The following is a 25,778-nucleotide window of genomic DNA, read 5'->3' on the forward strand; positions in this document are numbered from 1 at the left end:
CCCTGGTCGCCTCTTACAACACACAGGGATATGGTGCACCTATTCTAACCGGGGCATACACCGGGACCAGTACACTGGCACTCATTTCGCCGACCTCGGAAGGATGACAGGCTGAGTCAACCCCCTGGTGTTAATTCAGCAGCCAACGGGGCTTGAACTCAGGACACTGGGATCCCAAGCCGCTGCCCTAACCACTGCGCCAACACCAGGCTCAGCTATTTACAAGATATCGCAAAAAAATAGTACTTTAGGGCGCATTTGGGTGTAAGCGGCATAAAAGGGTTAATATAGCAAATTGCCCAAGGGTTACAAACGGTCACCCCCCCGAATCATAAAGAGCTACCCCTAGACTACAAGAAACAGCAAAGAAAAAAAACTTTATCCGGCAAAACCAGGTTCACTAACATATCTGCCTTTTGCTCCCGGACTACAATATACCGCTTCCCTTGGACTTCCGGCCAGGTTTTTAAGTCATATATTTCCTTTTGCCCAAATCTCGATCTCGATTAATCAAGTCAACGTAACAAAAAACAAACAAACAAAAAAAACAGTGCTGATGAATACAGTTAAGTTACGAATGTGTTTCCTAGGTTAGTTTTATATTATACTACCAGGGTATGCTTACACATTGTAAGCAATAACGAACCATGCTTCCCCATTGTCTCGGGTCGCTCACCTGCATTTGCCTTTTTCATTTATTTGTTGTAATTTACGGACTCATGGTTCTGTGCTTTTTTTCCGGTATATCGGCTTCAATATCCATCGACACGCAAAATTTCAGCTTTCTACGTCACCTGGAAGGTATCGAACTTTAATATGTCAGTCAGTCAGTCAGTGAATCAGTGGTGAGAATAAGCTTTATGTATTGGATAAACAACATGGCAGGATTTGTTTAAAAAAACAAAAAAAACTTTGAAGTAGTTTTTGTCACAAATATACATCCGTCACCATATATGTTTGTCCCATCATAATTAGATATCATGGAGCAATTGTATGTATGCTTCATCTACTCCGAGAGGATTTGACCTCGGAAGCTGAAACTTTCAGGGAGTCGTGAGAGAACTCTGAAGTTGTGTTTATGTAAGTTTAATTCGATTCCATCGGGTTTTGAAAAAATAATTTTTTTTGAGGAGTGATCAGGACAGCGGTCTGTTGCCTTTACACCGCCCAAATAAAGGGATGCATCAGAAGAACACATTGCACGCTTGGAACATCACCAGTCGGGTGGGTATTCTGCTGGTGCAAATAATGAAGGTCCAACATAACCAAGGAGTTCCTACAAATTTAATGTACTTTGTAGCCAAGATTCTGAAACTCGTTGACCGATACCGGTATAACTCACCAAGAAGCACGAGTCATTAAGCAGCAGCAAATAGCCATGCTACGAGATGTAAACACACAATTTTGAACAAAATTAAAATTAAACCCCAAAACTTGCTTTCAAAAACAAACAAACAAACAAACAAAAAAAAGCCCAGTAAGTCATGCAAAAGACAGAGGGAAAGGACTACGTTCCAACAATGAAACAAAGAGGGAGAGACAGACAACAAGCAAGCAAGCAACACATGCAGGACAAGAAGAGAGAAGAAAATCGAAAAAGGAGAATAAAATGGGTTTGTGACCTTTTACACCGGATAACTTTCACAATTTTATTCTCGTCGCCAACGCAAACCGCTCGTCCTTTGCTGGAATTATCAACTATTTTATTCAGAAGACAATAGGCAGATTATTCAATTACAATATCACGGTAAAAATAAACATCATAGCCATCGGTTCAGTAAACATTAGCACGGTCCTTCTCAAATTACTTTCCTTGCAGTCATATGAATTTCTTCCATTGATGAAGTCGTGTTTGAATGGTGTCTTCAAGCCATTTAGCAAGATATCACAGTTGGTTTTAGTTCAACATTGGAGGCAAAGATACATCCTCAGAATATAGTCTTTATTTTTGGAAGGCACATATGCTTGTGAAGTGGTGGGAGTGGAAAGATGGTCAGGTTGTCATCATGCCAGATGGTTTCGATCAAATGAAATAGCGTTTAACAAAATCCTCAGCACAACTTTGTTCAAACAAGCGTATCAACAGTGGTTACATGGTTTAGGTAGTATTGTTTCCAAGCAAGACCCGTTTTGCTGTGCAACCCTGTTGGCTTGGTTACGTGAAAATATAGTGGTGAAGCAGTGTGTTGCTACATTATTCATTCAATGGACTTTGTCATGGAGGTGCTCAGGATTCATACCTTATTAATTGAAACTGCCTAAATCTCCTTTCAAAATTATAAGCATTTGTGGTGACGTTGTCAAGTAATACCTTTTGTCCAGGTGCAAGCTGATGACGAAGCCATTTGTTCAACACGTGTTGCACGTACGCTTCAAACGAACAACCAATCCTGGATGGACGCGCGATTAACTTTGCAATGGCTTTCACAGCACAAGCGATCATCTCCGACAAGGTGAGAGTGGGTCCGTACCTATAAAATGGGCCTTTCAATGAACAACGATCTTCCTGATTGTTGTTTCAGAGAGTGTTGCTCAAAGTCAATTTGTAGTTCGTGCAACGTTGCTCAATCACAAAGAAGCAACACATGAGCATTGGTTCAAGTCTGACATGATGGTGCTGTCGTGTTACCCAACAAAAATGCATGCAATTCCAGGGGCTGCATGACACTTCTTTGCATCTCTTGCTACCACGTTGCTCTGTGCAGAACTCAACCTGGGTCTTGGAAGTATAACACTTGAAAATGAACAGCCAGCATACAGACTTTGAGAGAATGGATAGTGGCATTTCTACGTGGTTGTATGATGCTTGCAACCGAGTTGTTTAACAACAATCACATGATTAAATTAATGAGAATGTTACACAGTAATCAAAACAAATTGTTTACCCATCTTTCGAGTCATTTTGATGGCTCTCCACATTGTGCAATTCACAGAGATTGAAACGTTACCACGACAATGCATTTACAGCCTACTCAAACAGAAAAAATAAACCAATGACTTAAATCCTGAGAGCTGTCGGTGGACAAACACTCTTGAAGGCCATTTTTGCTCATGGCATGGAGGCATTGTGGGGTTTTTAAAAGCCTTTGCGTTCAATGACTCTTCTCCTTTGGGGGCACGCACAGCACAACTAAGATGGCAGCATGGCAGATATGCAGAGCCAAAGAACTCACTGCTGTGGCTGGAAATGTATTCCAGCAAAGTTCCAACACACCCAGAATGAGTACCCTGTTCAAAACGCAGCACGACACGTGTGGAAATTGTTATCCTCATTTGTATCCGAAGTAATCTTCAGCTACAATGCTTCCAGATACAATTCCAAGCAATTCATCAATTTCCTTTCAGGGACTCTTATCATGACATGGAGCTTTCTAATGAGGCAGGGCAATCAACTTTATGCCTGACCTTCAAGTATGCATTTGTAATTTGGTTAAAACTTACGATAGACTGTTATTTGCAAGTGTAAAGGTAACAGGATAGCCAGCTTTCAACATTCCCTCTAATAATGGTGTGCATCATGATGCAAGGCTCTTACTGTAAAGTACTATGGCAACTATGTAGCCATGTCTCATTGCCTTGTAAATCAAATCTCAACAAGACAGCTCTCAGGTGAGCATGTTACCAATTAGGTTTTCTGATGATCTATAAACACCTCGCAATACCTGAACACTGCACAAGTAGAAATTAAAGGGCCATGAATTTGTTACCTAAATATGGTAAACTCACCATCCCACACCCTGGTGCACTATGTCTGCATTCATAAAACACCCTCCCCCCCTCACCTCTCAACTCCATCCCCACCCCTCCCCATCCACTTTTCCATTATTTATTTATTTATTTGTCCGCAGCCTATGGCTGCTTGGCTACATAATTTTCTGGGGGCGCAGCTGTGTTGCTGATGCAAGGCCCCTGTTACCAGCACGCTGGTACTCATTTTGCTGAACTCAAAAGGATGACAGGCTGATTCAACCCTATCTGGTGTTAATTCATCGGCCCAACAGGTGCTTGAACTCAAGACCCTGGGATCTTAAGCCAAGCACCTTAACCGTTAAACTAACACCAGGCCCACTTTTCCATTTAAAGAGCATATTAGAACATTGGCTCCACTATTATATAATGCCAAATTGGCAGAGCCTCCTCTGCTGGGACTGAAGCTTCTGCAGTTACCAACTCTTCAAAGGGACAGTAAAACCTGGGTGAGTTGTAATTGGGAGGGGGCCCTGTCTGTTGGAATAAATGTTCCAGTCTGGAAAAGGTTTGTTTTATACACATCAATAAGCATACAGCATCACAAAAATACACAAAAGGGATATTCGTACTCGTACAGTACAAATCAGAGGAGGAAACAAGAAAGGACAATAAATAAAGGGTTTGTGAAGTGAATGGGACCAGAACCATTAACCACATTCACAATGAAATCTGTCGCCATGCTTCCACCAAAAGATGGACATTTAAACTATGATACTTGAAATGAATCGCTGACAAAAGTTAATTTAATGGTTTCGCTTTACTTGCAAGATTACAAGTGGTTGAAGAGGATAGAATGCAGAATAAATATTGAACGAGCTATGCTTGATTTTCCCAAAGAAGGATATCCTGTTTCTTATCTAGGGTGATTTCAAGTGTCACCAGGACAGCTGGCTGGGCGTTGGCTCGTCAATAACCAGCCATGACATTGCAGCAAAGGCCTTCTGCAACTCTGTGGGTCTCACCCAATCTGTAAACTTCCCAACCCAGATTTCTGAAACTGGTTCGTCCTCCCTTCTGGACCGGGTAATAACTAACTTTCCATCGAATCTTTCATGTTCCTCTTCTGCCTCTCTTGGCTCTTCTGACCACTTCCTTGTCAAGGCACATATTGTTACGAATCTGGAAGCCTTGTGCACACAGACAGACAGCCGTTCCCGTAGCTTAGTTATTTTGATAAGTGTGTGTTTCTAGTTAGGGCCCCCTACCTGTGTCAAAAGGGAATTAAGTGTACGTGCGCTACGAAGTTATTTTATAGATAGGATTTTGACATCACTTACATCTTGAACAACAACACGCCTTCACCTCGCTATCCTACACCGACGCCATTGCCTACGTGCGTGTCAGCACGTATGTGGGCGGAGTTCACGAGGACCTGACGTCGCTCTCGCCCAATCAGGGAGATGCGAGCGAGTTCCCCGACATTCGACCAATAGGCGCAGGCCACGCACGAGGAACCACGCCCGAGAAGATGATGAAGGAACAGAGAACAAACAATCTGCGCCCGGTCTTCTCGAGCGCGTGTTCTGGTTCGATGGACATCTCGGCGCTGGTCTGCGTCTGGCGGCCCTGGTCCGTCTTCTGGCGACTGGAGCTCCAGGAAGGGGGTGGACGCTCAGCCACGCGCTCGCGGCCAGGTAGCCTTCCATGTTCTCGTCCCTCAGCTCGACTTCCCTCCGAGCTGAAGGGATAATAAAGACCATTTTGGGCCCGTTTCTTTTGGGTGAGTATCTGTCTGTGGGCCCGTCTTTAAGTAGGAACTGTTAAGTGCTTGTGCTGTACATGATTTAATTTCTTTATAGTCGGTTTAACTCTGCTGTTGTGTTATATGCTCTGCTCCCTTCCCCACATATTGTAAATAAATATCCATTTGTTGAATGTTTCAGCTCGTACTCGTCCTTTCCTTCAATGGTTTAGCACGGTGCGTGTTGGGTGATTAAAAAGTTGTTACTGTCGATGAACATTTGGACCGACGGGACCTCGGTAACCATCCGCTCGGGTTACGCACGGGTCGAGCACGGAAACGACTCGTCCCATTCGAGCCCCGTCGAGGGTGTGAATCCCTCGGTAGCTCGCCAAGTGGGCCTCTTGGTATTTTGAAATTTGGCAAATAACCCTGTACCACATGGTTGATTTATTGACGATTCACGGTCCTGTAAAGGACCTGTACCTCCAGAGTTATCTGAGTGTAACGATCTGAATTCCGGGTGTTCGGTGGAGTTGACTCTGCTGCTCCATCTAGCGGTCGTGCTCGCCTCTGATACCCGGCCCACAACAATATCTCTCTTGCTATTGTGGGAGAACAACCTCAACGACGCAGGATATAACAGTTTGCACAGACCAAATGGCAGGTGCTTCAAGCTGCCCTCTCAAAAAAGGATCGAGCTACCATCTCCACAGCATCCGATATTGATTCTGACTGGGAATATTTTTCATAAAAGCCGACTTTCTTTCATGCACCATTTTATTCCATCTTTCCTGTAGCTATCCCTATTCATTACCAAGGCTGAAGTGCACCAGATCCTGTGGAGGTGCGATTGCAGTCAAGCCGCTTGCTTTCTCAATAAGGAAAGCTAACCCGACTCAAGGTTGCTTTCGTTCATTCTGTAAGGCTTGCAACAAGTATGTGTCAAACCTGAGGCAAGCCAGAAAGCATCTTACAAATTTCAAGGCCAAACTCGCCAACCAATCTCCTTCCCCCAAGTCATGGTGGTGCTTTGTCAAGTCTGCCTCTGGTGTATGCTCCTTCTCCATCCTGTCCCACACGTCAAACAACAGTAGTACTGTAGACTGTAGGATATAAGGCAGAAGGTCAACGCTGTTTCCCTCCAAATATAGTGCACTCAACGCACACCATTCTGTCCCCATCTTACACACTTGTACCCATTGTCAATGGACTCCATATCCTTCTCACCCAAAAAGATAGAATTCTGGCCAGCCTTGACCCTGCTTCAGGGTGACTGCCCTGATGGCATCAGTGTTCATGTTCTCAAATCCTGCTCTGTCGTTCTTGCTTTCCCTTTCTCTGTTCTATTCAGTCTGTCCTTCTCCTTTGGCCATCTCCCATCGGCCTGGATGTCAGCAAACATAACTCTGGTCCACACGAACGATGCAAAAACAGATCTTGTAAACTACAGGTCAGTGATGTTACTTTCAGTTACAAGCAAAGTTACAGAATCCACCATTAATGCTGACGTGAAATCTTTCCTGCATTCAAAAATCCTGATCTCTGATTATCGGTTTCGATTCTGTCGCAGTCACAACTCTGAACACGCTGCCCCTCCTCAGCAATGTTTAAAAACCCTGAATCACAATGAAGAGGTCAGGACAGTCTTTTGGACATATCACAGGCATCTTGTTTTACTTTTCAAGCTCTGCCTGTGGCATATAAGGCCACCTTCATTCCTAAATTATCAACTTTATCCATTCACGTAGTCAATGTGCTGCTATCGATGAAACACACTCATCATCTCTCGGTGGAGGCTGGAGTTCCCCAAAGGCAGTGTTTTGGGCCCAGTCTTATTCCTCATGTATATCAATGACCTCTCCAATGCTCTGGAAAACCCTCTTCCTTTTTACAGATGACTCCACATTGTGTTGTACCGTTCCCCATCGCTCTGCGAGGCAGACTGCAACCACGTCATTCTGCTTGTATGAAATTAGATGCTCGTTTGATAAATGGAACAGGTCTTTCAATGTTAGAAAATATCACTGTCTCATCCTGTTGCTCCAGAAGGATTGCCAAACTAACCCACCTATGTATTTTCATGGTCAGCCATTGGATGTGGTTCAGTCTCTCTTGGCCTCGCCATCAACCATTACCTTTCCTCGGTCAGCCATGTAGCCAAACCGGCGTCCAAAGGCAGCCGCAGACTCTCATAACTAACTTTCCATCAAATTTCATCTGATCCTTAATCGATCAGTCTTTCCTTGGAAAATCAAAGCTCTTTCCAGTCTACAAGGCAGTGCGTGGGCTGTCAATTTAGGCTCATTTGGGCAACCTTGGGGAAGGGTAAATAAATAACTGAATGCAGTGTAGTAAGAATCCGCTTGGCCATTTCCTGGGACAAAAGGCCCTGTATTGAAGCGCTGAGGCAAACTGTGTTAATGGAGCTTTAAGACATGACAATATATTTTGTATCCCACTGATAGGCCGGATCTGCATTGGGACCTCAACCAAAATCGAATCAAGTTGATCTTGTTGACTAACCACCGCATCCACCAAGATTTGTCATAGCCCATCCACGTTTTGAAATAGCATGTTATATATCATCTTTGGTGCCATCTCTCAAGGGTGAAGAATCAATGAAAAAAAAAAACCTCTTCTCCAGATCCAAATATTCACTAAAATTGAATCAATTTGGCTGTCACACAGCACACCTATCCACCAAATTTCGTCCAAATCCGTCCATTTCTTTTTAAGATATCGTGTATCTCTCGTTTTTGGCCCTTTGTCTCAATGGTGAAGAATCACTTAAAAAATTCTTGGATTTGGATTCAGATATTCACCAAAATTGAATCAATTCTTCCTGGTTACAACCTTTCCACAAAGTTTAGTCCAAATCCGTCCACAACTTTTTGAGATATCGTGCTATATATCGTGCTATATATCGTTTTTGGCCCTATCTCTCAATGGTGAATAATCAGTTATAAAAGTCGAGTATCTGGTCCTGCATCCTTATCTTCACCAAAATCTAATCATTTTGTCCTGGTTACATACCCACCCTCTTCACAAAATTTTGTCTGAATCCGTCCACAACTTTTTTATATATTCTGGTCACAGACAGACAGACAGTCAAATGGGGGGAAACACTCAAAGAGCGACATTTGGCAAAAAAAAACAACAAAGTAGAATGGCACTCGGTAGAGCTCATACCTCCGCAAGTCTGAACAGTTTACGTTTTGTATCCCATTGATTGGCCGGATCTAAACCAAAATTTAATTGGCTTGTTCTTGTCACCTAGCCAACTCATCCACAACTTTTTGAGATGTCATATATATATATATATATATATATATATATATATATATATATATATATATATATATATATATATATATATATATATATATATATATATATATATATATATATATATATATATATATATACTGTATATATTTCTATATATAGTTTTTGGCCCCATCTCTCAATTTTAGAAATTAGACCAATGTTGATCTTTTGACCTCAAAAATAATTGCTGGTTGAATTCAGTGACCTGATATGCAAATCCTGTTCTAATTTCAAGTCAATTGAAGAAAAACTGAGGATTTTAGAAATTCCACCAAGTTGTTGACCTTTGGCATATGTTAACCTTAAAAATAATTGGTTGTTTAATTCAGTGAGCTGATATGAAAATGATGTTCAAATTTCAAGTCAATCGGATGAAAATTGAGGATTTTAGAAGTAGTGCAAAAGTTGTTGACCTTGAAAAATAGTGGGTGGTTGAATTCAGTGACCCAATATGCAAATCCTCTTCAAATTTCAAGTCAAACGGATCAATACCGAGGATTTTAGAAGTTGCACAAAAGTTGTTGACCTTTGGCCGATGTTGACCTTTTGGCCTATGTTGACCTCCAAAATAATTGGTAGTTGAATTAAATGATCAAATATGCAAATCCTCTTCAAATTTCAAGAATCGGATGAAAATTGAGGATTTTAGAAGTTTGGCCTATGTTGAACTTAAAAATAATTGGTAGTCAAACGCAGTGAAGTGATATGAAAATCCTGTTCAAATTTCAAGTCAATCGGTTGAAAATTGACAATTTTAGAAATATAGCCTACAGTATGTTGACCTTTTGGCCAATGTTGACCTCACGTCAACCGTCACAGGAATGGTACCTACAATCTCCGAAAGTTTCAGAACGATTAGCTGAGCGGTTTGGGCTGCAGGCAAGTGGGTTGACAAACAAACTAATGGAACAGATCAACATACTTGGCAATTTTTTTTTTTCCAAATAACAGACAGTGGTGAAAGCACAACATCTGCCCACCTTCGGTGGCAGAGGTAAAAAGAAACCTCCCCTCAAAATCCCAGAGCCCCAAGTGCACAGCAAGACTCATTTCATTTGCAACTTTCAGCTTCTTACACGAGTACGTTACCTGAGCAGATGTCCAATCTTGGAGAGTGGTGAAGCCCAGAGCAAGAACGGTAAGATGTGGAAGTACCACACGTAGAACTGGTAATGTAATGAACGGCTGAAACAGATCCCTAAAAAATTAGATGTAAACAGGACGTAGAGTAGCTGTGAGCTCGGTGGTCAAGGCAAACGACCCAACATGGCAAGGAAATGGAGTCTCAAAGCAAAAAAAAAAAAAAACATGTCGTCATTGTATTGAGTAAGACAGAATCTGAAATGATCCTGGGAATTGGGATCTATAGAGGTACGACAGTGCTTCATACTTGACCTGGCATTTTTGTGCAAAAAAGGTAGAGTGACAAATAATGTGTATACGTAGTGTTTGCAACATACACCAACTAGAAGGGCACTCGGTAGAGTGCATACCTCTGCCAGGCAATACCTGATCCTCGAGAAGATATCGGGCCCAATACATTTTTGAAATATCATGCTATATATTGTTTTTAGCCCTATCTCTCAATGGTGAAAAATCACTTTGACAATTCAATAATTCCCATATCCAAATCCGGATCCAGATCTTCACCAAAATCAAATCAGTTCATCCTTGCCACACAACCGTGTCCACCAAGTTTGTCCGAATGTGTCGATAACTTTTTGAGATATTCTGCAAATACTGGTTTAGCCGTATCTCTCAATGGTGAAGAATGACTGAAAAAATTACCAGATCCGGTTCTGGATCTTCACCAAAATTGAATCAATTCTTTCTCGTCACACACCCAATGTGTCCACCAAGTTTCGTCCGAGTCCGTCCACAACCTTTTGAGATATGTGCTATATGTCGTTTTTTGCCCGTCTCTATGGTGAAGAATCACTTAAAAAATTAAAAACATCCTCGTATCCGGAATCGGATTTTCACCAAAATCTGATAATTTTGTCCTTGTCACACACCCAACCTCTCCACAAAATTTTGGCAAAATCCATTCACAATGCTTTGGGATATCATGTTCACAGACAACCAGACAGGGGTGAAAACATAACCATCATCAACCTTTGGTGGCAGAGGTAAAAAGTGTAAGGTACACTGAGAATGACTTAAAAGTGACACATCGAGAAAGCCAATTTTTTTTTTTATGCAAAGGATATTCTCATCCGTAATCACTTGCCAACTACTCTTCCTCTTCGCCGGATCTTGCAACAACTCTTTGATAGTTACATCTGGCCTAGAGGGACACAGAAGTGAAGGTCACATTGAACCAAGGTTACAGTTCAACTGCACAACATAAAGGAACATCCGACAGTGGGTAATTATTTACTAGTCATTGGGAGATTAAATGCCAAAATTCATGTAATCCCATAATCACAAAGGATTTATAAACTTAAAAGGACAGTCAAGGGATAAAAATTGGTACAAAGAAGCAATTTACATGTTTGGCTTGGTATCTTTTAAGTGTGCAATATTGTGGATCAATGCAGTGGTAGCACCCGTACCTCTTCCAGCGGCGTGCAGCAATGAGGAGCAAAGTGGCCAAGTGAGAAGAAAGCAATGCCCCATGAAAGGCACGGTGCTGAAATATCCATTCAGGCAGACAGCGCCAATTCACCGTCCACTCATAAAGGAATCGGCGACCGAGGTCGAACGCTCGGAATATATATCCCGAAGGACATGCTAGCAGAAAGGGCAAACCCAGCAATACCTACGATGAGAGATGAAGGTTTACAGGCTCAAATAATGCCGTTGTAAAATCAATCTCTTCTAAGTTGGATGAAGACAGGTGGCTCACCTGAATGGCTGCGCAGAGGGCAAAGTGTGGTATACTGCGACGCAATCCAAACTCCGAAAGAAGCAAGAAGAGTACGCCAGGTGCGAAAAGTAGTATATTCATCTTCACAGAGACGGCCACACTAAAAAAAGCAAGCTTTCTTTCCAAAATCCACATCGACAAAAATACGAGTGAAGAGCAATTGCTTGGTTAAGTCCAACAACAGAATGTAGAAACAACTTAACTAGAACAGCACTCGGTGGTGCACATACCTCCGCCGGGCTGAACAGTTTACGTTTTGCATCCCACCGATTGGCTGGACCTGCATCCAGACTTGAACCAAAATCTAATCGGCGTGTTCTTGGCACCCACCCAACTCATCCACCAACTTTAGTCATAACCCGTGCACAACTTTGAAATACCATGATATGTATATATATATATATATATATATATATATATATATATATATATATATATATATATATATATATATATATATATATATATATAATTTTGGCCCAATCTCTCAGTGATGAAGAATCACTTCTAAAATTCCAGTATCTGGATCCGGATATTCACCAAAATCAAATCAATTCGTCCTTGCCACACACACCCAACCTGTCCACCAAATTTCTTCTGATTCCATCCATAAGTTTTTGAGATATCATACTCACAGAAAGACAAATGAAAACAATCACTCAGAATGACACTTGGCACAACAGAATTAAATCATGGTTGAATTCAGTGAGTTTATATGCTAATGCTCTTCAAATTTCAAGTCAATCGGATGAAAATTGACAATTTTAGAAACTTGGCTGATGTTGAACTTTTGACCTATGCCGACTTCAAAATAATTGGTGCTTGAATTCAGTATGCTGTATGCAAATGGGTCTTCAAATTTCAAGTCAACTGGATGAAAATTGACAAATTTAGAAACAATTTTTAAATTTGGCCCATGTTGTGTTGACCTTATGGCCTATGTTGACCTTTTCACCAAGGTTAACCGCAAAATTAATAAGCGGTTGAATTCATTGACCTAATATGCAAATCCTGTTCAAATTTCAAGTCAATCAGATGAAAATTGAGGATTTTAGAAAATTTGGTCGAACAAATTTTACGAAACTTCAATGGGGGACCGTCGCAGAGTCGTTGACCATAATCTCCAAAAATTTCAGAACAATCGGCTGAGCGGACAGATAAACAAACAAACAAACCAACCAACCGGAGTGATCAACATACTTTTCCCAAAAAAATTTTTGCCAAGTAACAAACAGACAGGGGTAAAAACATAACCTCTGTCCACCTTTGGTGGCAGAGGTAATAACACGCAGAGTATTTAACATTGTTGAGCCTTGCGGGTACATAGATTAGAGTAGATCTGAGAACCAGGGCCGACCACTGATTGACACACCATGATTTGGGAATGATCGTGGCTCAGCGGGGAATGAGTTGGGCAATTCCTGAGGACAGTGGTTCTCAAATTATTTTAAGGCAACTCTTTGAAACATTTTGTAGATTACAACAGCAGATTAAATGAAAAAAAAATACATATGTTATACAGTAAACACTTAAATATTGTGGGTTGATGTTCCTGGAAAATGCCATGGTATTCAAAACCGTGATAGTTAAAACCAATTTACTATGGGGATAAGGGGGTTAGGTTCCTGGGCTTTGAGAAAATATAGAGTAATTATAAGGTCAGCCACAGCCAAAATAAACACATCACAATTGAAATAAACATGCAAAATAAATATAAATAGTCTTTGCTATGAAGTCCCCTGCTGTGTTGAAACAGATTAAACGTGGCCCTTCCCTTCTGAAGTTTGTCTGAAGCCCCCATATTTATATGTGTATGTGTGTATAATATATATATCTCTTCTTCTTCTTTCGGCTGCTCCCATTAGGGGTCGCCACAGCGGATCATCCGTTATAATCCGCATACCGATTTGGCACATGTTTTACGCCGGATGCCCTTCCTGACGCAACCCTGGTCGCCTCTTACGACACAGGGATATGGTACACCTATTTTAACCGGGGTATACACTGGCCCAGTACACTGGTACTCATTTCGCCGACCTCGGAAGGATGACAGGCTGAGTCAACCCCCTGGTGTATTAATTCAGTGGCCCAACGGGGCTTGAACTCAGGACCTTTTGGATCCCAAGCCGCTGCACCAACACCAGGCTGTGTGTATAATATATGTATATATATATATATATATATATATATATATATATATATATATATATATATATATATATATATATATATATGTCCTTCTTTCGGCTGCTCCCGTTAGGGGTCGCCACAGCGGAACATCCATTATGATCCGCATACCGATTTGGCACAGGTTTTACGCTGGATGCCCTTCCTGACGCAACATATATTGCAACGCAACATCCTGATATATATCTCACGCGCGCGCGCGCACACACACACACACACACACACACACACACACACACACACACACACACACACACACACACACACACACACACACACACACACACACACACACACACACACACACACACACACACACACATACCTTCAACCACTTGTTGGAAAAACCTAGCACGATGTTAAAAAAAACTCAGATCACTTTATTCAACGCATTCAGCAGTTTGACATTCTTCACTCTGACATTCTCATTAGTTATGATGTGGAGTCACGCTTTACCAACATCCCTTTTCCAGAGGCCTGCTCTATTATCAAGCATCGTCTACAAGAAGGCTGCACCCTTCAGGAACGTACCAGTTTATCACCAGAACAAATTCACGAACTCCTCCTAATGTGTCTCAATTCTACGTCTTTCAAATGGTGACTCGTTCTACCAACAAAAGGAAGGCACTGCTGTGGGTTCTCCACTCTCGCCCATCGTAGCAAGCCTCTTTATGGAAGAATATGAATGCTCAGCCCTCCTCTCAGCACCGTTTCAACCTAAGCTCCAGCTACGATATGTCGATGACATTTTCGTTATATGGCAACATGACAAAAATAGATCTCAATATGTTTTTTTCAGCACCTTAACAATCAGCATTGCAACATCAAGTTCACCATGGAAGTCGAGCAACAAGTCAATTTCTTTCCTCGACATCCTTATTACCAAGGCTCCTAATGGCAAACCCTCTCACAAAGCATATAGGAAACAAACTCGTATGGATCGCTACCTCAACGACTGCTCTTCTCATCATCCCTCAACTCTTCAGTCTGTGAGCAGCACTCTTGTTCGTCATGCCTACACCATCAGCGACAAGTATAACCTGCATTGCAAACAACGCCACACCATGAATGTCCTTAAATTCAACGGTCATCCCGCTCACAAGATCATCCCTAAACCACCAAAGGCTCGTGATCCAACACCGGAAGCTCGAGCACATGTTACTCTTCTCTTCATTGGACGTACTTCACACCATGAACAACGGATTCTCAAGAGTGCTGATATAAGAGTAAGCCACCGCCCGACACACACGCTTGAATCTATTCTTCACACCCATAAGGACAGAAGGCGTCCAATTCACCATCCAGGTGTTTACCGCACCCCGTGTGAATGGGGCAAAGTTTGCATTGGTGAAACTGGCAGGAGGTTCACCACAAGATTGAAAGAACATCAGGCACATAATAGAAGAGGGGAAGGGGAAAAATATCAACAACTGTCAATCATGCACAGACCAATTATCATCGCATATTATGGTCAGACAGCAGACTTATCACATCCATCAGTCACTGGCACACAAGGAGAATCAGAGAAGCTATGGAGATATATTTACATCAAACGGTCCCTCACAAAAACGGGATACCCATTAGCAATATCTGACTCTACCTCATTAACAAAATCGACACCTGCAACTACAGCTTGCAATGCACTGAGGGCATTGGACGATGATGAGCAAAATGCACCGACCAATCAGTAACATGCATTCAACAGCCAATCAGCACTCCACAATAATCAGCCAATGGGTGGGGGGGGGGGGTGAGGAGTTGTTATAAAAGCTGTATTCATTCATTCTAGTTACTTCCTCCTGTCGATGCGCAGAGCATGCTGCCCGAAACGTTGAGGCCAACTTTCTTTTTGCTTTGGAGTCATTTTCTTTTTAAAGTATAAACAATGTAAATAGCTCATACATGGTGAAAACCCTAAACCTTTTAACTTATTATTGTTGTTCCACCGTGAAAACTTTTAAACAGTATTTAAATCAAGATGGTTCAATTAGACGTAAAAATGAGAAATGTTATGGTTGCATTGGACAACTTTGTTGAGCTGTGCTTAAGGCTGCAAGATTAAAATGGTCTATGTGCAGAGCAGTCAACTAACCGACATTGAGAAGCACACACAGGACGCACGACAACATTACAAGCTCTCCTGTCCCTTTGGGAAGCAGGAAAGCTGACAAGTAACTTGATGGCAAATGAAACGCTGTTTAATAACAACATCAAGATTCATGGTGGAGCTTGTACAATGTACAGGGTTAACAACACAAAACAACAACAACAAAAAAATATCACATGCAACAGATGAATTTGTAAAGAAAAGGACATTGAATTCAAACATGTGCTCAAACTAGTCTATTCCAAGCACACTAAACTGTCCGATCACCCGTGCATACAGCAAACGCTCAACATCACACCTGAAAACGATGCACCCAAGGGTCCAGCGCCGATCTAGGAAGAGATTGACTGCCGCATATAGGATCGCCATGGCGACCGGATCATTGAAAAGCCGCAGAATGAAGATGGAGTGTATCCGATATGAAGCGCAGCATGTGAAGAAAAACACGTATGGAGGAACCTTTGGGAAGAGTGACATTAAATGAAAAGCTCAACAAAGAAATGTGAACAAACAATTGGCAGTAATCACAGATGACAAAGTTTGAGATTTCCATCAATCGGTGACAATGTCTTCCTACAAGCCATATATGGAGATAATCATGGTTTGGTTTGTGTCGTGTACTTACCAATCATGGTGTGCTTAAGTAATTAAACTGTAACCTCAAACGGCTGTGAGAGTACGTCTAGCCTTGACAGCAATTAAGACAATTTATAGCAAAGTCTCACTTTGTGACAATCTTGAAGGATGATTCATACATCAGGTTGCCAATTACATCTTGTTTGAGGATTGGGACAATGTTATGGATATGGGGAGCACAGTTCCATATCTGCAAGCTTATGTTGCAGTATGAAGCCCAACACGGAACAAAATTCAGGTTGAAATATAACAAGAGACATAATGCACCAAATAAAGCAATTGTGAGAATAATGCAACAACAAAGTACGTGGGTGCTTCAAGTACGATCATCACTCGAGTATCATAAGCATGGCACTTTTTAGATAAGATTCTCAAGAAAATACCAATATATATGGAGAACCCGCACCCCAAACAAATGAACTCCAGCTCAAGACTGGAAATTTACTCAACTCAAAAGCAGTGTTTATTGAGAACACCATTTTAAATAGTGTTTTCTCTTGCAGCTTATACGCTCATAATATTAATTATAATCTGTCGAGGGTTTAGCCGCCCAGGTTAGGTTAACCCCCCCCCCCCGCCACCACCAACCCAAATTGTGGTGACAGGTGGTTAACACCGCCAGCCCCAGACAGCCGAAATTCTCCTTTGGAGGTCTACAGCCAAAACTCGGAGATTAATGTGTGCACGTGGGAAAAGGGCGCAACAGCGAAGGGACGGAGGAGCACAGCAAAGAAATGGATGCACAGGCGTGGTTTTTACTCGATCAAACCCTGTGACAAATACATGGATACAGTTACTTAAAATGAACACATTTAATAAAAATAGACAAATATTTACAAAGGACAATAATCAAAAGAGAGTGATAATAACCTGAAGTAAATGAAAGTCGAAGTCGAGGCACCTCTGCACGCGTACTTAAATGCAGACAAAGGGAAACAAAATAAAAAGAAAACCCATCCTTTTATTCTTGTGCTTCGCTTGGCCCAGAGCTGTTCTTTGTGGAACTTGGAATCGAGGCGTTTCCACCAGCACGTGCAGACGCGCGCAAAATAGCACCAAGTCGCTTCTCTCATTGCAGGATAAACGTATGCCAGGCAATCCGCAAGCGGCACTCAACACCAAGGCTCAAAGACCCAGTGCAGCTGCTCCGTGTGTCGATAGTCCTCACCGACCCACTATTTAACAAACACAAGGCTCGGGGTCCGTTCCTCATGACCCAACCAAGAGCCAAAGGCAGGTGTCTTGCTTCATCATGAGAGCCAAATCACCTCAGCACGAATACAAGGATCGTGCCGTCCTCTTTGTGTATTGAAGGAAAGCCAGCCGTATAGCCATGTTCTTACAGGCCATCTCCTAACTACGTTCTTTCTCGACCGTGTATGTCCTTCCCTCAACCCAACTCTGCCTCGTGTGTGCGCTCACTCTGAACTCCCTCTCCTCTGACTGACATCACCCCGAACCACCATTTTCTCCTCCGGAGCATGGCTTGCCCTCCCGAAAACCTGGGTCATCCACCCGCTCGGCACGCCTGGCTTGCCTCTGACGTTACGCCCATCAAATCATCAGCCTCAGGGGCGTGACTTCACCCGCCGCCACCCTTGGAGGCAGCGCTTCTACCTGCTCAGCACATTTGCTTGTAGTTGTTTTAGGGATGTGTTTCCCCACCTTTATTGCCGATCTTGAAATATAAAAACATAGGGAAAAGTCAGTGGGGAGAGGAAAGCACAAAACAGTGGGGAATAGGACACATGAGATCTGTGGAAGGGAGAGGGATGGGGTGGGGTGGGGTACACGGGGTAAACAAGATGGACACTACAGGGACTTTCAGGAAGGAAAGTAGGGAATTTGAAGGAGGTGGGTTTGGGGTGGATTAACGGGGGTAGAAAAGATCATGGTTTTGGATGGGGGAAGATAAGAGATGGTGGTGAACAGCTGTTTTGAAGGCCTGGAGGGAAGAGTGGGATTGAAGAGTGTGTGGGAGTTTGCTCCAAAGGTAGGGAAAAAGAGGAATGAAAGGATGAAGGTGAGCAGTGATCCTCGATTTTGGTTGTTCAACCAGAAGAGGGTTGCTGTGAGTGCCATGTGGAAATATGGGCAGGACAGATAGCAGACATAGCGGAGGGGGGGGGGGGGTGGCGAGGCCGGAAAGGACACGGTAGAAGACAGAAAGACCACCGACCTGCCTGTGGTGAGAAAGTGAGAGACCCAGACTCAGCCTCATCGCGGGAAATACCAATGATCCTAAATGCCTCGGTTTCCACAGCATGAAGCCGAGAAAGGTGAGAGGCAGGAGCACCAGCCCAGAGGGGAGAACAGTACTTCGTCAGGCTGCGGATGAATGCTTTGTATGTAGTCAGGAGCTCAGGTGTGCCAAGGAAGGACTTTGCACGGAGGAGGATGCCCAATCGGCAACTGGCTTTGAAGGCCAGATTGGATATGTGGCTTTCCACAGGAAATTTAAATACTTCTATCAAAATAATTGTTATTCAGAACAAAAAAAAATTATACATGCAATGTTGCACAATATATCCCACAATGCACTGAATTTTTAAGGTAGAGGCACCCAATCATGAAGGTTGGTCTTGTGTCAGTGTGAGAAATCTGGAGAAAGACAGCTTTCACTTTAGTTCTCGTGGATAATACGCATCCCAAATTTTGATCATTTATTTGGGGGGAAAAGGGGGTTAGTGCGGCTCACACACGAGTGATTACGGATTCTTGTTAAACTTGTAAATATGCTCGTATGTAATTCACAATTCTGCCCCAAACACCCAAGCAACTGTAAGGTATTCTGCAGCTTTGGACACAAACATGTCCCATCCAAGTGGAGGCTTTTGTATACATTTAGTGCAAAATTGTTTTGCACATTTAAGTAGCCAGTGCAAGATCTCACACTTAAACAGCATCTCACAGGAGGCTGAATGTCAAGATCTGTATCTCACTCACCACAGGCAGGTTGGTTGTTTTACTGTACGTGTACACACCAAACACAAGCACACACACACACACACACACACACACACACACACACACACACACACACACACACACACACACACACACACACACACACACACACACACACACACACACACACACACACACACACACACACCATGACCATGGGGAAATCTGGGTCCCAGTGATGCCACAATAATGGCATCACCTTTCTCACCACACTCAGCAAGACACTTCCTGAAGAGGAACTTCCTTCTCCCCATGGATGCCAACCTATGGGAATTATCTTGCCATTTTTAAAGTCTTTGGTATGACTAGGCCAGGTTTAGAACCACCGAACTCCCAAAGCGGAAGCACTCACCATTTCACCACCGAGCCCTTATTTTTTTTACCTTGCCAAAGTCGAAATTTAACACTTATTTCCATTAATTTTAGTGTTTCATCTCTGAAGGAAATGTCTTCCGAAGTTTGTCTCATGCTTTTACTTCCGGGTCCTCAAATCTGCTGCAAATACGACATCATGGTCTTTCCCATTGTGACTGCTGAACTTTTAACAATTTTTTATTATATTTGCACTCACTGAGACCCCATTGCCATTGTATCTGTAACTCCTTAATGGTGTGGTACATTCACATGTTCATGTCCTGCTTCCCTTTTGCCCTTTGTTGGGGAAGTCCTTATCTGCTCTTACATGAGCCTTGACAACTGCATTTTTGATGAAATAAGTGTTAAAACATTCCCTAAAAAATTATTAATCCACAGACATTACTCTTCAATTTCAATAAGCACAGGCACAATTACAATTTGAAGCACCCTTATAGACCAAGAACAATTACAAGGAACTATGATGGAAAGGGTATGCAAAGATGGTGTTAGGAGGGGTGGGGTAAGTAGCAACGGACCATAAATGGCTGGGATATTATCACATGTGGCCGAAGCATCTCACCACGCTGACACGGGCGTAGATGCGGAACACAAGGACCAAGGTGATGAGGTAGAGAGCAGCGAATGCATACTGAGCAGTTCGTATATCCGTCCCACGGTCAGTAATTGCGTACAACATCGAATATAGATAGACAAAGCCTGCAGGATATCTGGGTGAAAGAGAATCAACAAAATAAAACTTTCACAAAACGAAACTGCACAAACAAATGGAGGTTAAGGCCTTTAATTCCAATAACTGACCACCCCGCCCCCCCCCCCCACCAAACCCTTCGAATTCCAAACATAACAGCATTTTACATTCTTCTCTGCAAGAGTTGTATGATCAAGTTGGACATTCATTGGTTGAAGTGTTGTTGTTGTTCTTTAAAAACATATCCCATCCATCATTTTAATTCAGGGTAAGTCATGTAGCATTTATGTTTATTAACAAAGAAGCTTGTCCTTACAAACACGTTAATTACAGCTTTTTATTTCAGACTTAATATTGACTTCCACCAGGTGGTGCTACATGATACACATTTACAAAGATAATTTGGGTCCTCCCCCCACCCTGAACTCCCATCGACTATTTTTGGTTCACGAGTCAGTAAGTGACCACTATATTCGTTATGGGTGTGTGTCTGTCTGTCTGTCCCGAGCATAGCTCCGTGGGTTTTGATCCGATCCTGATAAAATTTGGGTGGGAGGTTTATATCACGATCTAGTTGTGTTTTCCTGAGAATGGGCGTGCTGCGCCCATTATGGGCGGAGCCACGCCCAAAAAACTTGTGTTTTTAGGGGGGCAGCCGATTTCAAGTTACATCTTCTCCGAGGGGGTTTGTTGAATCTGGCAGGGTTTCGGTATTTGGTTAGTCCAATGGCACCTGCATAGCCCAATGGCACCCCTTGAAAAAAACACAATTCGGTATTTGGTTAGCCCAATGGCACCTGCATAGCCCCAAGGAGCTCGATTTTTCATTTTCGTCTCAAGGTCAAGGTCACAAGGTCACGAACTTAGAAAATGTCAAAAAAAATCAATAAATTAGGCATCGAGCTCCTAGGGTTTTCAACCGTTTCGAATGAAAGTTGGTATGCAAGTAGTGCTCTTCGAGTACTACAACTTTCATCATTTACGTTTTTCCCGATTCCCGCCAGTTTGCCCGTGGCGTCCCCTCGAAGGTCAAAAAAATAAACAAATACCCCCAAGAGGGAGTGCGGGTCATCTCTGCCAGAGGTCGAAAGTAACTGTGCCAGACTGGAATAGGGGCAGTTGATAAAGTACGTACGCTCTACTTCTGGGTTTCAAAACCACCCACCCCCCTCTGTATGCAGGCTAGTGACCACCCACCCACCCCCCTCATACATCACTAATCACTTGCAAAGCCAGCAGTTCCTTATGAAACGATGTTTGTAAGCCATGACGATGCAGTCCCTAGCAGTGCAATTTACCTTTTTCTTTTAATATCACAGCACGTCATTTATGAAAATAAAAGTACAAATTGACATTCAAAACAATGTTAATGTCATAAATGAAAGTAAGTGTGCATATAAACTTGTGTTCCATTGTTTTAGTTAAATCTGACAAAAGCTTCGAATGTAATATTTGTCTCGGAGAGTTCCGGTTCTTAATTTTTTAATACTTTTTTTTTTGTATGTACGTACTTTATGAACGGCCCATACGGGGAATCAGAACGAAGTTTGAAGAGCTATAAAATCGGAACGAAAGCAAATTTCAAAAAAATAGCTCGTGTTGTTCTAGATAATAGTCCGTAGTATCTGAATCACTAATAACATTTGATCTCTCTTGATAAATGAGGGAGGAGATACGATTTGAAATCGACGATTTTCGCAACTTTGACAGCTTCGTGACGTTGACCTCGACCTTGGACGACCTTGAAAGTTATATCGTTGTGCATGTCTCATCGACCTCTATCCAATCCACTATTGGTTATTTGTCTCCACTCAGTTTGATTGTGGACGGACGGACTTCGAGACTGGGGTTATTAGGTCATCTCTACTGAGATGATAGAGATGACCTAAAAAAGGCGAACCATGTACATTGCTCGTGAACCATCGCCGTCTCCAGACTTGTAATCCCTTAAAACCTTCCTGTGTACCCCACCGGTACAACTTCCAATTTTTAACTCATTCTGTAAAGTGGTTTGGATCTTGTAATGTGGCCACTTCCAGGAGGACAATTTTTTTTTACACCGTTTAAAACCTTACCGTGTGCACCCCAGTTTATGAGTGAAGATAATTACGATGCTGTAGGATACTATACACATCTACACAGCAAATCTGTGTGCTCCACCTACCTACCCCCAACCCCCAGCCATCCACCTTGAACCCAATAAAAAAAAAACATTTTAATGACCAAAACTTTTGGGTTCACACCCCAAATGCAGCCGCCAGTTTTCACTTCATTCCGTCAGTGGCTTTGGAATGCACAGATTTCAAACAAATACGCGGTCATAGAACGGTACTTGCAAAATCAGTTGCTGTGACCTTGCCCTTTGGACCTCAAAAACAATAGACTTCTCGGTTTTGATTGGTGAACCAATTCAGTAACCCGAATAAGTCAATCGAATGAAAATTAATAATTTTATGTGACCTTTTGACTTCAAAAACAACAGGCTTCAACCTTTTATCGAGCTCTACCAAGCGGTTAAGTTTCATGAAGATTGGTGTCGAATGCAGACAGACAAACATCATTCAGAATCTTCGATTTGCAAGTAAACAAACAAAACCTTCTCCAATTACGTGGTGTGATTTTTACTTACACAAGAGGGCCAGTGTCACCACGCAGCTCCGAGTAGTTAAACGTGCCATTAAGCACTCCCGACACTTCAGACATGTATGCCTGCCAGTCTATCTCAGTGTCTGCAGATGATATGAAAAATAAAATTACAAGTTTTAAGCAAGTTCAAATGGGCAGAGGGATCATTTTGGAATACAGTTGAATTAACAGACAACAGACAACACGAACACACACGAGCAAAATGCATGCGAGTAAGTGATCACTCTCCAAAGTTTTCTCCTCGGTGAGCAGAGGCGAGTTATTAAACTTATGGGGAAGTAACTCGAAGTAAGCAATAACATAACAAGAGCCGCGTCCTAAAGGTTGAGGAAGAGGAAGAGGAAGAGGAAGAGGAAGAGGAAGAGGAAGAAGAACGCAGAGCTCTCTTTGAGCCAGCGTTCGCAACGCGACGTGGCTAAAAAGTTGGTTGATCTTATAACTTCACAGGAGTTTGTCAACTTACAACTAAAGTGATCATGAACACAGAAAGATATGACACAAGCAGCACAAATTATTCAAATAAATACAGAACATTATTGAAATAATGTTTGTACACAAATAGACAATTTAATGGTGTGGGTTGAGAAGGGACGCACAATAGTACGACGGGGGGGGGGGGGGTCCATAAAAAAGAAGCTTTAAGGAAAAAGTACGATCAAATAAATATAATAATCCCTCATTACGTCTGCCAGCTACGACAGGGTAATCGTGCGCTAGACTTTGAGGCCCAAATCATGTGCAGTTAAAATTTCCCAGGTCACAGCATGTTTGGGATCGAGACCTGTGAATGGCTCTTGATGACATCATTACACCACCCTCCTGGGTGAATAACTGTTGATCATTCATTCGCTGGTAGCTGAAAGGTGCATGGCTGGGAACCAGTAGCTTGGACTGCTCCGCAAGTGGAAGGTGTGTTTGCTCGTCGTTGGTATAAAAATGCTAAGAAAGTACATATATAATGTGTTTGCATTTATTATTAGCTCACCTGAATTTTAGTTCGGTGAGCTTATGTGATCGAGAAGTGTCCGTAGGTGAGTGAGTGAGTGAGTGAGTGAGTGAGTGAGTGAGTGAGTGAGTGAGTGAGTGAGTGAGTGAGTGAGTGAGTCCATCCGTCCGTAAAGACTTCAGACATTATTTCTTGAACCAAACACAATTTTTATGAAACTTGGCCACAAGCTTCATGTATGATGCTCATTGAAGGTGCACTGACCAGGCATCAAAATCTGCACTCATTGGGGGTGTTACGGGAGGGGTTTTGACCCCCTCAAAATCGGTATTTTTTCTCTTTTCTCCGAAACTACAAACACAATTTCGATGAAACTTGACCACAACCTTCATCACCTGTGATGCACCAAAGTTTGTTCACAGCATTAAAATAAATAAATCAGCATCTATGGGAGTTTGCTGGGGTTTGGGACCCCCAAAATAGGTATCTGTTCTCTTCTCCAAGGCTACACACAAATTTTGATAAACCTTGACCACAACCTTCATCAACCGTGATGTACCAAAGTTTGTTCACGGCATGAAATAAAATCTGGATCGAAGGGGGTCTGCAGGGGGGGGGGTTGAGTGACTGTTGCTCCTGATCCAGGTGAGTTTCAGGTCCAATTGATATTATTGTAAATAATGTAATGTACTGAAATATACATCAAAGTGTTTTTTTGAAGAAGAAAAAAAGATTGACATCAAAATAGTGTCAAAGCTTATGTTCATATGACGAGCAAATGTACCCAGCATTACCGGGTCCCTCCTTCCAACCTTCCCCTCCCTCATCCCACCCATTCCTCCTCCTACCCCGCCCCTTCCTCCTCCCACCCCGCCCCTTCCTCCTCCCACCCCGCCCCATCCTCCTCCCACCCCGCCCCTTCCTCCTCCCACCCCACCCCTTCCTCCTCCCACCTCGCCCCTTCCTCCTCCCACCTCACCCCACCCCTTCCTCCTCCCACCTCGCCCCTTCCTCCACCCACCTCGCCCCTTCCTCCACCCACCTCGCCCCTTCCTCCACCCACCTCGCCCCTTCCTCCAGACTCTGACCCACCCATCCTTCCCCTCCCTTGCCTCCTCAACCCCCTTCCCTTCCTCCTCCCATGCCACCCCTCCCTCTGGACTCCCACCCTCTCCTCCCTCTGGACTCCCATCCCTTCCCTGCCACAGGGAAGATATTTGATAGCAGAATACCTACCACCTGGGTGGGTCGAGTTTGCACATTAGAGGGAGGGTGAGGCAGGCCTTTGTGTCTGATGGACTCCTCAAATAATTTGTGTGCTAGGAAGGAAAAGGGGAGGTAAGCCCTCCAGGTCTTCAAGACTTCTGTTCTCTTCCATCTCAGATCACCCTCAATCCAACACCACAATCTTTTCTTCCGTCGTTAACCCCATCCCAAGCCCTCCGCCTTCCAAATTTCTAATTTTTCCCCCATAAGTTTCTTCTGTACCCATCTTGTCCACACCATGCATCCTTTCCTCCCCACACCAACTGTTTGTCCGTCAACTCTGCTGTTGGTGTTGTTTCCCCCTTTCTCTCAACTGTTCCTTTTGTC

The 25,778-nt window shown here is 42.9% G+C and overlaps 1 protein-coding gene across 3 annotated transcripts in view; it reads right to left on the bottom strand.

The window, feature by feature from the left end:
- Positions 1-1,921: 1,921 nt before the first annotated feature.
- Positions 1,922-25,778, bottom strand: part of ALG3 (ALG3 alpha-1,3- mannosyltransferase) — a 33,097-nt gene continuing 9,240 nt past the window's right edge. For all 3 annotated transcript variants that reach the window (XM_085897836.1, XM_085897837.1, XM_085897838.1), the window contains 8 exons: positions 23,223-23,322; positions 20,465-20,612; positions 16,223-16,383; positions 11,610-11,730; positions 11,317-11,522; positions 10,971-11,048; positions 9,851-9,994; positions 1,922-3,228 (listed from right to left, as the gene is read on the bottom strand). In XM_085897836.1, the coding sequence (XP_085753962.1) occupies positions 3,093-3,228; positions 9,851-9,994; positions 10,971-11,048; positions 11,317-11,522; positions 11,610-11,730; positions 16,223-16,383; positions 20,465-20,612; positions 23,223-23,322 (1,094 nt within the window). In that variant the 3' untranslated portion in view covers positions 1,922-3,092. The remainder of the gene's footprint in view (positions 3,229-9,850; positions 9,995-10,970; positions 11,049-11,316; positions 11,523-11,609; positions 11,731-16,222; positions 16,384-20,464; positions 20,613-23,222; positions 23,323-25,778) is intronic.

Source organism: Eptatretus burgeri, chromosome 10 (assembly GCF_056783735.1).
Source record: "Eptatretus burgeri isolate ZD-2024b chromosome 10, Ebu_testis_v1, whole genome shotgun sequence".
In the NCBI taxonomy this organism is placed as follows: domain Eukaryota; kingdom Metazoa; phylum Chordata; class Myxini; order Myxiniformes; family Myxinidae; genus Eptatretus; species Eptatretus burgeri.